Source organism: Mesoplodon bidens (genome assembly GCF_964165515.1).
Source record: "Mesoplodon bidens genome assembly, chromosome: 18".
NCBI lineage: Eukaryota > Metazoa > Chordata > Mammalia > Artiodactyla > Ziphiidae > Mesoplodon > Mesoplodon bidens.
Window position 1 is genome coordinate 60,050,201 of NC_138175.1, and position 17,044 is coordinate 60,067,244.

Here is a 17,044-nt window from a genome sequence, read left to right on the forward strand (position 1 = left end):
CTTTTATGTTTAAATTTTCTTGTCCTGCCTTGAAATATAAATTTCATTGCATCACTCATAAGATGAGGGATAGACACCAGGAGTATGCACACGGGGAGAAAAGGCCATGTGAGGACACAGCAAGACGCTGGCTACCCAAAAGCCAAAACAGAGGCCTCAGGAAAAACTACACCTTTTGACAACTTCCTGTTAGACTCTCAGCATCCAGAACTGCAAGAAAATTAATTTCTGTTATTTAAGCCACCCAGTCTATACTCTTACTAAACCAGTTTCATTTGCCCGATGCACAGCAAGCCAAACGCTGAGACGCTGAGGTTTGCAGCAGAGAAACTGTTTATTCATAAGGCAGCCAATCGAGCAGAAGCAAAGACAAATCTCAGATCCACCTCCCCAAAGGGGAGGGGCTAGGAATGTTTATGGGATAAAGCTGGGGGTGGGTGGGGGGGATGGGAAGTGAAGATAAGAGAAGGTGATTGTTCTTCTGCACAGGTAAAAGTAAGCTACAGACTTTTTCATGAGACACCTGCTCAGAAAATGGCAGCGTTAGCATGTTCTGAGGGTGGGCTGTTGGCCCTCTGACATCAAAAGGTCACTGAGCCGATATTTGCACATGCCCAGATCCGGTCGGTGGGGTCGGTGGTCTTAACCAGTTTTAACCAGCTCGAGCGCAAACTGGACACAGCTGACTCCCAATTTCCTAAAACACAACTTGGCAAAGATCTTATTGTTGAGGCTATTTGCCGCTTGGGAGTACCCGCAAGTTTTTGTAAAAGCAAAGTGAGCTTGATCAGTGAAGGCAGGTTACAGTTCATAACTTATGACTACCCGAGGTTTCAATAGTATTCAAATGTTATGGCAGCCCTAGCAGACTAACGCAATTCTCATTTAATATTTTCTCGTCACCAAGTAAATGAGCTCAACACCCAAGAAATATAGTTAGCCTACAGCACCACTTCTGCCGTCACAGTCAAGTCTGCCGTCAGACAACTGAAGGAATCGAAGGACCATAGAAGCACCGCCATTCGAAACCTTGCTAGCCTTTAATAATATATATATATATAGAGAGAGAGAGGGGACACAATTGTAACAATTCTAAAACGGCCACAAAATAAAAATTAGCTTTTATACACTTTAGGGCGTTTAGTTCGGCAGCTCCTGTTTTTCTTCCGCTTCTGATGATCCTGTTCATTTTTGCTTCTACTCCTCGAAATGACTGATAACACAGGCGGGGGAACCGTTTTCTGTGGGAACCAGAGGCGGAGCTCCTGCTTGTCCCTCCGCTTCGGGGCAGCCTAACATCGCACTACTTGCTTTTCTGTCATGGACCTGTCTGGAGTCTTTTCTCTTCTTCCTGACCAAACAAACGGAAACTTAAAAAACTGAATAACACTTCAGGCCACATGCATTTGAAGAGCAATTAACAATGTTGCTAGCGATGTGTGGACTCCTTTTATGTACGAATGACTGGAATGATACGGCCACTTAGATGAGTAGGTTTGAGAGCATCGCAAATAATAGTTTTATCCTCTGGGAGCTGCCTGGGCTTCATGGAGTCTGAAGGTCTTCGCGGCCTTCAACAACGACCAAAGCCCCTCCCTCCTTTGAGGTAGGAACACCACCAGCAGCGTTCCTCAGGGGGCTGCAAATCCAATGCTCCGGTTGAACATCATGAACTAGCTCCGCCGCGGCCTCTGGAGCGCTGGGAACTACATTACCCTGAAGGCAAGGGCCGAGAGGCAGCCGTTACGAGGCAACGGCCAATCAGGGTGAGGGGTTCCCGCGCGTGCGCGTCTGGGCAGGACTTCCGGCGACCCCGTTGTGGCGGTCATTTTTGCTTCCCTACGGTTTGTTCGCGTTCCGGAGCGTCGCGTCAGGATCGAGGTGACTGGACCGAGAAGATCCGAGAGGAGCGCCTGTCCCCGCAAGAGAGAGGCAGGTCTGAGGCTCGGCGACGCAGCCCGGGGTGCCCTGCGCCAGGCCCGGGAGAGTGACCGCCGTGCCCGCGTCTCGCCTCCTCTCCCGCAGCTCCCGGCCCCGCTCCGTCCACCGAGTCCGATGGCGGCGGCGGCCCTGAGGGACCCGCCTGAGGTAAACGCTCGTCCTCCGGCCCCTCACCGCCCTCACTGCACCAGACACTAGAGCCCCGAGTGCAGGACGCCTGCTCACGTGCCCTCAGCCCAGGCCGCGGTGTCCTGGACGGTTTGGCGGCCGTGGGTGGCGCGTGGGCGAGGGTGGCAGGCGGAGGGACCGGCAGGTACAAAGGCTTGGAGGTCGGACTGAGCCGGGAGGATTCGGGAAACCTGGGGTGCATCTGATGTCTGCAGTAAAGAGAGTGTGAGGGGGAATCACGCCTGGGCCGGCAGAGAGAGAGGTTGCTCCTTTATTCTGAGGGACCTGGGGGTCACGGAGGGCTGTGAACGGACGAGGAGCGGTGTGTGTGCGGGCTTTAAAGGTTTTCAAACAGCCGCTCAGAGAAGAGAACGAACGGCTTGGGTTGGAATGGGGGTGACAGAGAGGCACAGGGAGCTGAGTCCTCGTCTGAGGCCACAGGATCCGATGAGAGGCAGCCGAGGTTGGTCAGGCAGCCTGAGGTCGCTAGGTTCCAGGGCCGGGTGGGGGTGCGAGGGGGTCCTGCACACACGGCGCCCAGCCATGGTTGCCTGCCTTCTTCGCCCAGGTTCTGAAGGTTGAAGAGGCACGTCCGGAGCCTGTGTAAGGCAGGAGAGGGTGTCCCAGTCCCTCCCTGGTTCTGGGTGGCTAATACTGAAACAGGTCAGAAGCAAGGCAGGCAGGGCTTTCCCTGGCTCTGGGCTCCCTGGAGAACTGGGGTCGTACCGGATCACGTCGGATTTTGTTGAGCGCTCTGTGGGTGCCATGTTCCAAGTCCCGGGGTGGGTCCAGAGAGGTGCCTGTGACGTGGGGCAGGAAGGCGGTAGGGCCGTGGGAGGGCGGCTGTGAGGCCTGGAGATGTGAGAGAGGTTTGGTCGACCGAACGCCGTGCACAGCAAGGGCAGGTGTGAGCTGAGGGCCCGCAGGCCCTGGTGTGGGGGTTAGGGGTAAAGATGAGCCCATGTTTGGCCGTGTCTTGGAGGTACAGTGTGGGAGACCTCAGGGGAGTTACTTGGGGGAGGGAAGGGACCCTGCAGGCCAGGCCCCGAGTTTAGATGGCGTTTATCCCCCCGGCCACCGCCTTGTGTTGCTGAGGGCTGAACACAGGGAGGAGAGATCAGGCATCACGGGCACCAGGCCTGACGTGGGGAGCTCGGATGGAGGAGGACCGTGGAATACACGTGTGAGGAGATGCATTGTGGGTCCTCCGAGAGAGAATGTTGATGTTTCATCTATGTCATTCATGACAGGGTGGTGTGACCTTTGAGGACATTGCCCTGTACTTCTCCTGGGAGGAATGGAGGCTCCTCGATGAGGCTCAGAGACGCCTGTACCGGGATGTGATGCTGGAGAACTTGGCGCTCATATCTTCACTGGGTGGTAAGAGCCTCACCCTCCCCAGTGACCTGGGCTGGGCTCTGTATCCTGCCTCACCCTCTTTTCTCCAAGGTGTGCTCCGTCCTTCTCACATCTGGACCTTGGGCACTGCCTGTTTCCCCAGCTTTCGGGGTCGTTGCTGTGATAGGTAGGGCTGGGTTGTTTGCACTGCCCCCTTCTCTCCCCATAGCCCCAGTACAGTCCGTACTCAGCCCTCGTAGGGATGGATTTGAGGTCAGCAGTCTTGCAGTGAGGCTAATGGATTGCATCTTACTTGCCCTTTCCCTGGTCAGGTGGTGAATCCAGGTCCATGGCACTTCTGTGTCCCAGGTTTTGTTCTTTCTTATCATCTGACATTTCCTTCTGCCTCCATATGCCAGGAATTGAAGGTATTGTCATGACCATTACTTACTTGGATCATGGGCTGTTTTCCAAGGCTGTCCTTTATGGTTTTACTTGTAGTGTTTAGATCTCTTTTCTTTTTTCTTCTCCAGGTTATTGAGGTATAATTGACAAATAATACTCTATGTATTTAAAGTGTACAGGGAGTTCCCTGGTGGTCTAGTGGTTAGGATTCAGCGCTTCCACTGCCGTGGCCCGGGTTCCATCTGTGGTCAGAGAACTGAGATCCCACAAGTCACGCGGTGTGGCCAAAAAATGAAAAAAAATTAAAAAGTACAGGGAAGTGTACAATGTCATGATTTTATATATACACACATACAGTATGAAATGATTACTATAGTCAAGTTCATTAACACATCCATTACCTCACATAATTGTATTTACATTTTTCGTGTGTGTGAAAACACTTAAGATCTACTCTGTTAGCCCATTTGAAGTATACCATACAGCATTATTAAGTATAGGCTCCATACTGTATTAGTTCCTCAGAGCTTATTCATCTTATAAAACTGACCAACATCTCCCCATTTCTCCTAGACCTGAGCACCTGGCATTCTACTCTTTGTTTCTATGGGTTCAACTGGTTTTTTTTCAAGATCCCATATATAAATTTTAGCATACAGTATTTATCTTTCTCTGGCTTATTTCACTTTGCATTATGCCCTCCAGGTTCATCATGGTTGTCACAAATGCATGATTTCCTTTTTTAATGGCTGAATAATACTCCATTGCATGTAAATACCAGACTTTATTAATCCATTCATTTGTAGACAGATACAGGCATATTGCAGGTTAGGTTCCAGACCACCGCAATAAGGTGAGTAACAAAATAAAGCAAGTCACAGAAAGTTTTGTTTTCCAGTGCCTATAAATTTTATGTTTACACTGTATAGTAGCCAGTAAGTGTGCAATAGCATTATGTCTTAAAAAACAACATATATACCTTAGTTAAAAAATACTTTATTGCTAAAAAAATTTTAATCATCATCTGAGTTGTATCTTTTTGCTGCTGGAGCAATTTATTAAAAAAAATTTTTTTAATAAATAAATTTATTTACTTATGGCTGCATCGGGTCTTCATTGCTGCGCACAGTTACAGCGAGTATGGCTACTCTTCGTTGCGGTACAGGGGCTTCTCATTGCGGTGGCTCCTCTTGTGGAGCACAGGCTCTAGGTGCACGGGCTTCAGTAATTGGGGCGTGCGAGGTCTAGAGTGCTGGCTCAGTAGTTGTGGCACACGGGCTTAGTTGCTCCATGGCACATGGGATCTTACCGGACCAGAGCCTGAACCCATGTCCCCTGCTTTCACAGGTGGATTCTTTTGTTTGTTTGTTTGTTAATTTTATTTATTTATTTTTGGCTGTGTTGAGTCTTCATTGCTGCATGTGGGCTTTCTCTTGTTGTGGCAAGTGGGGGCTACTCTTCGTTGCAGTGTGCAGGCTTCTGTTTGGGGTGGTTTCTCTTGTTGCGGAACCTGGGCCCTAGGCACACGGGCTTCAGTAGTTGTGACATGCGGGCTTAGTAGCTGTGGCTCGCTGGCTCTAGCGCGCAGGCTCAGTAGTTGTGGCGCACAGGCTTAGTTGCTCCGCGGCTTATGGATCTTCCCAGACCAGGGCTCGAACCGTGTCCCCTGCATTGGCAGGCAGAATCTTAACCACTGCGTCACCAGGGAAGCCCGGCAGGTGGATTCTTAACCACTGTGCCACCAGGGAAGTCCCTTGCCTTAATTTTGACTGATCAAGGTGCTGACTGATCAGGTTGCTGAAGGTTTTGGTGGCTTTGGCAATTTCTTCAAATAAGACAACAATGATGGTTGCCACATCAATGGACTCTTCCTTTCAGGAATGATTTCTCTGTAGCATGTGATGCTGTTTGATAGCATTTAACACACAGTAGAACTTCTTTCAGAATTGGAGTCAATCTTCTCAAACCCTACTGCTGCTTTATGAACTAAGTTTATGTAGTATTCTAAAGCCTTTGTCATCATTTCAACAATCTGCACAGCATCTTCACCAGGAGTGCATTCCATCTCAAGAAACCATTTTCTTTTCTCATCCGTAAGAAACAACTCCTCATCTGTTTTCTCTTGAGATTGCAGCAATTCAGTCATCTTCCAGCTGTACTTCTAATTCTAGTTCTCTTGGTTTTTCCACTACATCTGCAGTTACTTCCTCCACTGAAATCCTGAACCCCTCAAAGTCACCCAGAGAGTTGGAATCAGCTTTTTCCCAACTGCTGTTAATGTTGATAGTTTTACCTCTTCCCATGATTCATAAATGTTCTTAATGGCGTCTAGAATGGTGAGTCCTTTCCAGAAGGTTTTCAATTTACTTTGCCCCGATCCATTAGAGGAATTACTATCTATGGCAGCTGTAGCCTTGTGAAATGTATTTCTTAAGACTTGACAGTGTGAACTACTTGATCCATGGGCTACAGAATGGATGTTGTAGTAGTAGGCATGAAAACAACATTAATCTTGTACGTCTCCACCAGAGCTCTTGGCTGACCAGCTGCATTGTCAGTGAGCAGTAATATTTTGAGAACATTTTTTTTTTCAGAGCAGTGGGTCTCAACAGTAGTCTTAAAATATTCAGTAAACCATGTTATAAGGAGACGTGCTGTCATCCAGGCTTTGTTGTTCCATTTGTAGAATATATGCAGAGTAGATTAGCATAATTGTTAAGGGCCTAAGATTTTCAGAATGTTAAATGAGCATTGGCTTCAACTTTCAGTCACCAGCTGCATTACCCTTAACAAGAGAGTCAGCCTGTCCTTTGAAACTTTGAAGCCAGGCATTGACTTCTCCTCTCTAACTGTGAAAGTCCTAGATGCCATCTTCTTCCAACATAAGACTGTTTCATCTACATTAAAAATGTGTTGTTTAGTGTAGCCACGTTCATTAATTATCTTAGCTAGATCATCTGGATAACTTTGGTACAGCTTCTACATCAGCACTTGCTGCTTCACTGTGTACTTTTGTTTTCACCTTGTACTTTTATGTTATCGAGACAGCTTCTTTCCTTAAATCTCATGAACCAACCTTCATACTTTTTTTTTCCAGCTTCTCACCTCTCTCAGCTGTCACAGAATTGGAGAGAGTTGGGGCCTGACTCTGGATTAGGCTTTGGCTTAAGGTAATGTTGTGGCTGGCTTGATCTTGGATACAGATCATTAAAGTTTTCTCCATATCAGCAATAAGACTATTTTGCTTTCTTATTATTTGTGTGTTCCCTAGAGTAGCACTTTTAATTTACCTGAAGAACTTTTCCTTTGCATTTATTGATACAACTTGGTTGATACTGTTTGGTCCAAGGGCCTGGCTTTCAGCCTGTCTTGGCTTTTAACTCGCCTTCCTCACTACGCTTAATCATTTCTGGCTTTTGATTTAAAGTGAAAGACATGTGATCCTTCCTTTTCCTTGAGCTCTTAGAGGCCATTGTAGGGTTATTAATTCGCCTAATTTCAGTATTGTTGCATCTCAAGAAATACGGAGGCATGAGGAGAGGGAGAGAGACGGATTGGCCAGTCGGTAGAGCAGGCAGAACACATACAGGGTTTATCGATTAAGTTTGCTGTCTTATGGGTCCAGTTCGTGGCACCCCAAAACAAAGATCACTGATCACAGATCACCATAACAAGTATAACAATAATGAGAAAGTTTGAAATATCGCAAAAATTACCAAAACGTGACGCACAGACACAAAGTGAGCAAATGCTGTTAGAAAAATGGCGCCAGTAGACTTGCTTGACACAGGGTTACTGCATACCTTCAATTTGTAAAAAAATGAGTTATCTGTGAAGCACAATAAAAGAAGGTATGCCTGTACTTAGGTTGTTTTTATACCTGGGCTATTGTGGATCATGCTGCAGTGAACATGGGGGTGCAAACACCTGTTTGAGATACAGATTTTGTTTCCTCTGGAAATAGACACAGAATTGGGATTATTGGACCATGCAGAGTTCTATTTTTAATTTTTAGGAAATTCCATACAGTTTTCCCTAATGGCTGTACCGATTTACATTGCTACCAACAATGTAGAAGCGTTTCCTTTTCTTCACATCCTCAAGAACATGTATCTCTTGTCTTTTTGATAGTAGTGTTCCACACAGGTGTGAGGTGATATCTCATTGTGGTTTGGATTTGCATTTCCCCGATGTTAGTGATGTTGAGCACCTTTTCATGTACCTGATGACCATTTGTATGTCTTTGAATAAATATCTGTTCAGGTCCTTTTGCCCATTTTTAATTGGATTCTTTAGTTTTTTATTGTTGAATTGTATGAGTTCTGATATTTTCTGGATATTAACCCCTTATCAGATAAATCCTTTGCAAGTATTTTCTCCTTTTCCTTAGGTTGTGTTTTCATTTTGTTTCCCTTGCTATAAAGAAGCTTTTCCATTTGATATAGTCCCACTTGTTTGTTTTTGCTTTCATTGCTTGTGCTATTGGTGTCATCTAAAAAAAATCATTGCCAACACCAATGTCAAGGAGCTTCTTCTCTGTATTTTCTTCTAAAAGTTTTACAATTTCAGGGTTTATGTTTAAAATTTTTAATCCAATTCAAGTTAATTTTTGTGAGTGGTGTGAGATAAGGCTCTAGTTTCATTTTTTTTTCATGTGGATAACCAGTGTTTCCATCACCATTTTTGGAAGAAGCTGCCCTTTCTCCATTGTGTGTTCTTGTTGTGCCTATCAAAGATGAGTTGACCATATATGCGTGAGTTTATTTCTGGGCTCTGTATTCTGTTCAGTTGGTCTATGTGTCTGTTTTTATGCCAGTACCATAGCATTGTAATATTTTGAAATCAGGAAGTGTGATGCCTCTAGCTTTGTCCTTTTTCAAGATTGTTTTGGCTATTTGGGATTTTTCATGGTTCCATACAAATTTTAGGATTGTTTATTCTATTTCTGTGGAAAATGTCATTGGAATTTTGATATGGATTGTTTTCAATCTGTAAATTGCTCTTGGTAAAATTAACAATATTAATTTTTCCAATCCAAGAATGCTGGATATCTTTACATTTATTTGTGTCTTCTTCAGTTTCTTTCATCGTTGTCTTATGATTTTCAGAATGTAAATCTTTCATCCCCTAGGTTAAATTTGTTCCTAGTATCTTATTCTTTTGATGCTATTTAAAATAAGACTGTTTTCTTAATTTTCTATTCAGACAGCTTTTTATTAGTGTATATAAATGCAACTGAAATTTGTATATTGGTTCTTTTTATCCTGCAACTTTACTGAATTCATTTGTTAGGGTGGAATTTTGGGATTTTCTACAGATAAGAGTGCGTTACCTGCAAACAAACACTTTTCCTTCTTCCAGTCCAATTTGAATGCCTTTTCTTTCTTTTTTCTTCTCTTCTTACTCTCGGTGGGGCTTCCTGTACTATGTTCAATAAAACTGGATAGGGTAGGCATCCTTGTCTTGTTCCTGATGTTAGAGGAAAACCTTTTAGCTTTTGAATATTCAATATGATGTTAGGTATGGGCTTGTCAGACATGTTGAAGTACATTCCTTCTATACCTAGCTTTTTTAAAAAAAAATTAATTAATTAATTCGGCTGTGTCTGGTCTTACTTGTAGTGTGCAGGATCTTTTACTTGTGGTGCACAGGCTTCTCTCTAGTTGTGGTGTGCGGGCTCAGTAGCTGTGACCTGCAGGCCCTTTAGTTAGAGCGCATGGGCTCACTAGTTGCAGCACAAGGCTCTCTAGTTATGGCGTGCGGGCTCCAGGGCACGTGGGCTCAGGAGTTGCAGTTAATGGGCTCTCTAGTTGTGGCGGGCGGGCTACAGAGCGTGTGGGCTCAGTAGTTGCAGTGCGTGGGCTGAGTAGTTGCAGTGCATGAGCTGAGTAGTTGCCGTGCGTGGGCTGAGTAGTTGCAGTGCGTGGGCTTAGTTCCCCAACCCAGGACCGAACTCGTGTCTCCTGCATTGGAAGGTGGATTCTTAGCCATTGGACTACCCGGGAAGTCCCCCTTCTATACCTAACTTGTTGAGAGTTTTTATCATGAATGGATATTGAATTTTAAAATGGTTTTTCAGCATCTATTCATATGATTATGATTTTTATCCTTCGTTCTGGTAATGTGGTGTATCACATTTATTGATTTGCACATGATGTTGAACCATCTTTGCATCCCAGGGATAAATTCTACTTGATTGTGATGTATGATCCTGTAAATGTGCTGTTGGATTTGGTTTGCAAGTATTTGGTTGAGGATTTTTGCATCTATATTCATCAGGGATTTTTTTTTTCATTTACTTATTTTATTTATTTATTTTTGGCTTTGTTGGATCTTCATTGCTGTGCGTGGGCGTTCTCTAGTTGCGGCAAACAGGGGTTCCTCTTTGTTGTGGTGGACGTGCTTCTCATTGTGGTGGCTTCCCTTGTTGCAGAGCACGGGCTCTAGGCACGCAAGCCTCAGTAGTTACAGCACGCGGGCTCAGTAGTTGTGGCTCGCAGGCTCTAGAGCACATGGGCTTAGTTGCTCTGCAGCATGTAGGATCTACCTGGACCAGGGCTCAAACCTGTGTCCTGTGCATTGGCAGGCGGATTCTTAATCACTGTGCCACCAGGGACATCCTCATCAGGAATATTGACCTGTAATTTTCTTCTGTTTTATTCTTCTTAAATGGCTTTGATATCAGAGTAATGCTGGTCTCATAAAATGAGCTTGGAACTGTTCCTACTTCAATTTTTTGGAAGACTTTGAGAAGGATTGATATCAATGTTTTAAAAATTTAGTAGAGGGCTTCCCTGGTGGCGCAGTGGTTGAGAGCCCGCCTGCCAATGCAGGGGACGTGGGTTCGTGCCCCGGTCCGGGAGGATCCCACATGCGCGGGGTGGCTGGGCCCGTGAGCCATGGCCACTGAGCCTGCGCGTCTGGAGCCTGTGCTCCTCAACGGGAGAGGCCACAACAGTAAGAGGCTAAATAAATAAATAAATAAATAAATAAATATTTAGTAGAATTCCCAGTGATTTTGTCTAGTCCTGGGCTTTTCTTTGTTGGGAGATGTTTTTATTAGTGATTCAATCTGCTTACCAGTTATAGGTTAATTCAGATTTCCTATTTCTTCACGATTTTATTTTGGTAGGTTTTATGTTTATAGGAGTTTTATTCATTTCTTCTGAGTTATCCAATTTGTTGGCAAATAATTGTTCATTCTAGTTTCTTCTGATTGATTGTATTCCTGCAGTATCAGTTGTTATGTCTCCTCTTTCATTTCTGATTTTGAGTCATGTCTCTTTTTTTCATGATCTAGCTAAAGGCTTGTCAATTTAGCTTTTCAAAAAAACCAACTGTTGGGCTTCCCTGGTGGCGCAGTGGTTAAGAGTCTGCCTGCCGATGCAGGGGACGCGGGTTCATGCCCTGGTCTGGGAAGATCCCACATGCCGCGGAGCGGCTGGGCCCGTGAGCCATGGCTGCTGAGCCTGTGTGTCCGGAGCCTGTGCTCTGCCAATGGGAGAGGCCACAACAGTGAGAGGCCCGCATACCACACACACACACACAAAAACCCAACTGTTGAGACTTCCCTGTGATCAGTGGTTAGGACTCTGCGCTTCCACTGCAGGGGGTCCAGGTTCGATGCCTGGTCAGGGAACTAAGATCCCAGAAGCCATGCAGAGTGGCCAAAAAACAAAGTAAAAAGTTAAAAAAAAAAAAAGCCTCTTAGTTTTATTGGTGTTTTCTGTCATTTTTCTAGTCTCTATTTCATTGATTTCTGCTCTGATCTTTATTATTTGTTTTATTTCTGCTAACTTTAACCTTAGTTTTTTCTTTTTCTCATACCTTGAGATATAGAGTTAGGTTGTTTATTAGAGATCATTATTTTTTCTTAATGTAGTCATTTATTGCTATAAACTATCCTCTTACAATTGTTTTTACTGCATCCCATAAGTTTTGGTGTGTTATGTTTCCATTTACATTTGTTTGAATATGTTTTTTTTTAAATTATTTATTTAACCCATAGGTCGTTCAGGAGTGTGTCATTTCAATTCCACATATTCGTGAATTTCCCAGCTTTCCTCCTGTTAATGATTTCTAGTTCCGTACCATTGTGGTTGCAAAAGATATTTAATATGTTTTCCATCTTCTTAAATTTGTTAATACTTGTTTTGTGACCTAACATGTGATCTATCCTAGAGAGTGTTCTCTGTGTACTTGAGAAGAATGTGTTTTCTGCTATAGTTGGATGGCATCTTTTGTACATGTCTGTCAGGTCCATTTGGTCTTAGGTGCAGTTCAAGACCAACATTTTCTTATTCAGAGTGGAGCATTGAACCCCTAATATTACTGCACTGCTGTCTTTTTCTGCCTTCAGATTTGTTTGTATTTGCTTAATATATTCAGGTGTTCCAATATTGGGTGCAAATATACTTGTAATTGTTATATCCTCTTGATGAATTGACTGCTTTATCATTATATAATGACCTCCTTTGTCTATTTACTTGAAGTCTGTCTTTTCTGACATAGTATAATTACCCCTACTCTTTTTTTGTTTCATTTGCACGTTTGTGGTTGGGTTGCCCCTTCCAATAAAGTGAATGTGTACCTCATCGGTGTTTCTTTGCATTCAGGTTTCTGGAGTGGAGAAGAGAATGTTGAGGCATCCTTTGAACAGAGTGTTTCTGTGGTAATGTCACAGGTCAGGACTTCCAAGGAACCTTCATCTTGCCAGAAGACTCACCCCTGTGAGATGTGTGGTCCAGTCTTGAGAGACATTTTCCATTTGACTGAGCAGCAGGGAACACAACACAGCCAGAAACTATTCAAGTGTAGGGCATGTGCAAAAGGATTTTATTTCAGTGCAGACACTCAGCAGCACCAGGAGCAACACATGCAAGAAAAACCGTTCATAATCGGTGTGGACAGGGCCTCATTTGTGAAGAGCAGCAATTTCCATGTGTCAGGGGAGCCTTTTACCTGCAAGAAAGTTGCAGAGGACTTCCCAGCCACCTCAGGACATCTGAATCAACAGGCCATTCACACTGGGGAAAAGCCAAACACAGTCACCCACTGCATGGAAACTTTACAAAGCAGAAAAAGTCATTGCACCAGGGGAGAATGCAAGAAAGCCTTCAGCCCCAAACACACACTTGTTCAGGCCCAGAGTGTCTACACTGAAAGACAGTGTTTTATGTGCAGTGAATGTGGGAAATCATTCAAGTATAAATCCTCATTTGTTGTGCACCAGAGAATTCACACTGGTTACAGGCTTTATGACTGTGGCGAGTGTGGAAAATCTTTTAGGGGAAGCTCAGCCCTCATTCAACATCAAAGAATTCATACTGGGGCAAGGCAGTACAGGTGCAGCAAATGTGGGAAATCCTTTAGCCAAGAATTTGTCCTCATTTATCCTCAGAGGAGTCACACTGGAGAAAATTGCCACATTTGCCATCCGTGTGCACAGTCTTTTAGCCATAGCTCCATCGTTTTTCAACAACAGACAGTTCACACTGGAGAAATGAGTTATGAGTGCACTGAATGTAGGAAGTCCTTTAGACGAAAATCTGACCTCATTGAACACTGGAGGGTTCACACAGGAGAAAGGCCTTATGAGTGCAGTGAATGTGGGAAATCCTTTACTTCTAGCTCTGCCCTCCGTTATCATCAGAGAGTTCACACTGGAGAAAAGCCTTATAAATGTGGGGAATGTGGGAAGTCTTTTACCTCTAGCTCTGGCCTACGTTATCATAAGAGAATTCACTCAGGAGAAAGGCCATATGAGTGTACTGATTGTGGAAAGTCTTTTACCCAAATAAATCACCTCATTATACACCGAAAAGTTCACACAGGAGAAAGGCCTTATGAGTGTAATGAATGTGGGAAATCCTTTAGCTACAAATGTTACCTGTCTCAACACCAGAGAGTTCACACTGGAGAAAAGCCTTATGAATGTAGTGAATGTGGGAAATCTTTTACCTCTGGTTCCGCCCTCTGTTATCATCAGAGAGTTCACACAGGAGAAAAACCTTATGAGTGCAGTGAATGTGGGAAATCCTTTACCAGTGGACCGATACTCATTCGACACCGTAGAGTTCACACAGGAGAAAGGCCTTATGAGTGCAGTGCATGTGGGAAATCCTTTACCCAAAGAAATCATCTCAACATACACCAGAGAGTTCACACAGGAGAAAGACCTTATGAGTGCAGTGAATGTAGTAAATCTTTTACCACTGGTTCCGCCCTTCGTTATCATCAGAAAATTCACATGGGAGAAAGGCCTTATGAGTGCAGCGAATGTGAGAAATCTTTTTTCTCTAGCTCTGCCCTCCGTTGTCATCAGAGAGTTCACACAGGAGAAAGGCCTTTTGACTGCAGTAAATGTGGTAAATCTTTTAGGGGCAGTTCCCAATTGAATCAACACCAGAGAGTTCACACTGGAGAAAAGCCTTATGAATGTAGTGATTGTGGGAGATCCTTTAGCCAGAATTCATACCTCTCTAAACACCGGAGAGTTCACACTGGAGAAAGGCCTTATGAGTGCAGTGAGTGTGGGAAATCTTTTACTTCTGTCTCTGCCCTTGGTTATCATCACAGAGTTCACACTGGAGAAAGGCCTCATAAGTGCAGTGACTGTGGGAAGTCTTTTACCAATAGCTCAATACTGATTCGCCATCGGAGAGTTCACACAGGAGAAAGGCCTCATGCATGTAGTGACTGTGGGAAGTCCTTTACCCAAAGAATTCAGCTCATAATTCACCGGAGAGTTCACACAGGAGAAAGGCCTTATGAGTGCAGTGAATGTGGGAAATCGTTTACCTCTCGTTCCACCCTTCATTATCATCAGAGAGTTCACACAGGAGAAAAGCCTTATGACTGCAGCGAATGTGGGAAGTCTTTTAGCCGAAAATCTAACCTCTCTCAGCACCAGCGAGTTCACACTGGAGAAAGGCCTTAAATGTGTAAGAAATGTATAATTTCCTTGTTCAGTGTAATGACATTGGATGAAACTGTGAGGCACTAGGTGTCCCATGCATCCAAACATCAGGAGTAGAGAGATTCCTCATAATTTTCAGTTTTGTGGGAAGCATGTGTGACTGTGTTGCACTCTCTAACCTACCCAGGGCTCTTGATAGATTTATGTCACTGCCACTTTCTGTAGCCAGATCCATTTCACCTTTATAACCTGGCATGTCCCCACAGTGTGCATCAGTCACTACTGCAGTGTGCTCAGGGAAGCCAACTCTTCTCTCATTTGTGGGAGGAAATTAGGAATAGCCTGAACCTTTAGGATGTCCTCATTCGCTTTCTGACCAGCTTGGGCATGGGCCTGACCTACTATTAGCCCACAGAACATCATGTGAGTTCATCTGGCAGCTTGCAGAGAAGGATTACCATTTTCAGGGACACGTTGCTCTCAAGATACTTGTGATGAATTTTTCTACCTTCTGAGTCACCAGCTGGCAGATCTGCCAGAATATTGCTTTGGTTTGAACAGTAACAAAGACCTTACTGTTTAAGTCCTCTTTAATCTTGGATATTCTATTTACCAAATAGGGTAGGTTATAAACAGATTTGGGCATGAAGGGGTGAGCAACTTTTATGGGGATATCAAACCTTCTAGGCCTCAGAGGAGACATTACAAAGGCAGAAATTAACTTACTAGTTTTTGCCAAATTTGCATTTCTGCCTGTGGCCTCCTAGGAAAGACTGCAGGACTTTCTTGTCCTCATTTGAGGCCTGGATGCTATGAGTTTTAGGAGACTCAGAGGGCACCCTGAGGAGGGGTCAAGTGTGAAACCATCATTGTAGTCATAGTAATGACTGTATCTGTTACTGTATATTTATCTCATGACCTTTTATAATCTCTCTCTCCTTGCCGCTCACACCCCTTCAAGTAAGCATTGATTTACTTTCCATTATAATATATAACTTTCCATTTTCTAGAATTCATGTGATGGGAATCAAAGTATTTACTCTTTCCTGCTTTTATTTATGTTGCATAAATACTTGGAGAGTCATCAATGATATGTAAGCAGCTCATACTTTTTTTTCTAAGAAACATTCTTATATTTGAATATACCACTATTTATCCATTCGTTTGCTTATGGACATTTGGGGTTTTTCTAATTTTTGACTATTGGGGAAAAAAGCTGGTACAAACATTTGTTTATAAGTGTTTATGTGGATGTATGTTTATCTTCAGTAACTCAGAGTGCAAAGTTTGAGTCATAGGGTAGGTGAATGCTTAACTTAAACAAACTAGCAAATTGTGATCTGAACTAATTATACCTTTTTCTTTTCTTTTTTTGACAGCGCTGCACAGCTTGCAGGATCTTAGTTTCCCAACCAGGCCTCATCAGTGAAAGTGCAGAGTTCTAACTACTGGACTGCCAGGGAATTCCCATTTTTTTCATTCTTACCAGCAGTGTATGAGAGCATTTCTTCCACATCCTGGTGAATACTTCATTTGTTCAATCATTCTTTTTTTTTTTAACAAAAGTTGTCACTTTATTATATTGTACATATGTGTCTTTCTACATAAATGGGATAAAAGATAACATTCCAGAATATTAGTGTTTTTATTGGGAATGTGTATTTCTTTTTTTTATTATTTGTATTTTTTTATAGTCGATCATTCTTAGTTTTAACTCTTTTTGTAAGTTTGTCCAGCTATCTAACTGTTGTTTTATTTGCATTTCCCTAAAGATTCATGATGAGCATTTCTTCAGATGCATATTTGCTACCTCTATATCTTTAGTGAAATGTTCATATCTTCTGCTTATTCTATGAATTTTGGCTATTTTCTTCCTTTCACAAAAGAACAGTGAAACAGCCAAGCTGTATTGGAATTTCACTCATTTTGTGACTTTAATTTATGGAATAAATTTATGGAATAATTGTTTTTAATACTGGAATAATATGTTCTCATTTTTTCAATTTTTTATGCTATGTGCAATGTAATGGACACATATACCATATACTTTTAATTTTAATCTGTGTTATTAATGTACTCTCCATCACTTTCTAAAGTCCAGACATTTAATAATACCACAAACCCTTGCCTAGTAGTGTTCGCCCCTTTGCCTGGTCTATCATCATGGGGGTTGGTGGGTTGGAGCAGAACTCTTGGGGAGGGAGACGAGATGGCATCAGGATGAACAGGGTGTTTTTTGAGTCCCAAAGCCTAGCAGGACTGGAAATAGGGCAG

At 43.5% G+C, this 17,044-nt stretch overlaps 1 protein-coding gene across 1 annotated transcript; it reads left to right on the top strand.

Annotated features, from left to right (window-relative positions):
* Positions 1–1,547: 1,547 nt before the first annotated feature.
* On the top strand, positions 1,548–16,585 carry LOC308605840 (uncharacterized protein; the record flags this gene model as incomplete). Its single annotated transcript, XM_081216104.1, has 5 exons — positions 1,548–1,606; positions 1,800–2,088; positions 3,360–3,489; positions 12,468–14,795; positions 16,160–16,585. The coding sequence occupies 4 exons, from the start codon at positions 1,548–1,550 to the stop codon at positions 14,789–14,791; spliced, it is 2,802 nt and encodes a 933-aa protein (XP_081072230.1). The 3' UTR covers positions 14,792–14,795; positions 16,160–16,585.
* Positions 16,586–17,044: the final 459 nt, after the last annotated feature.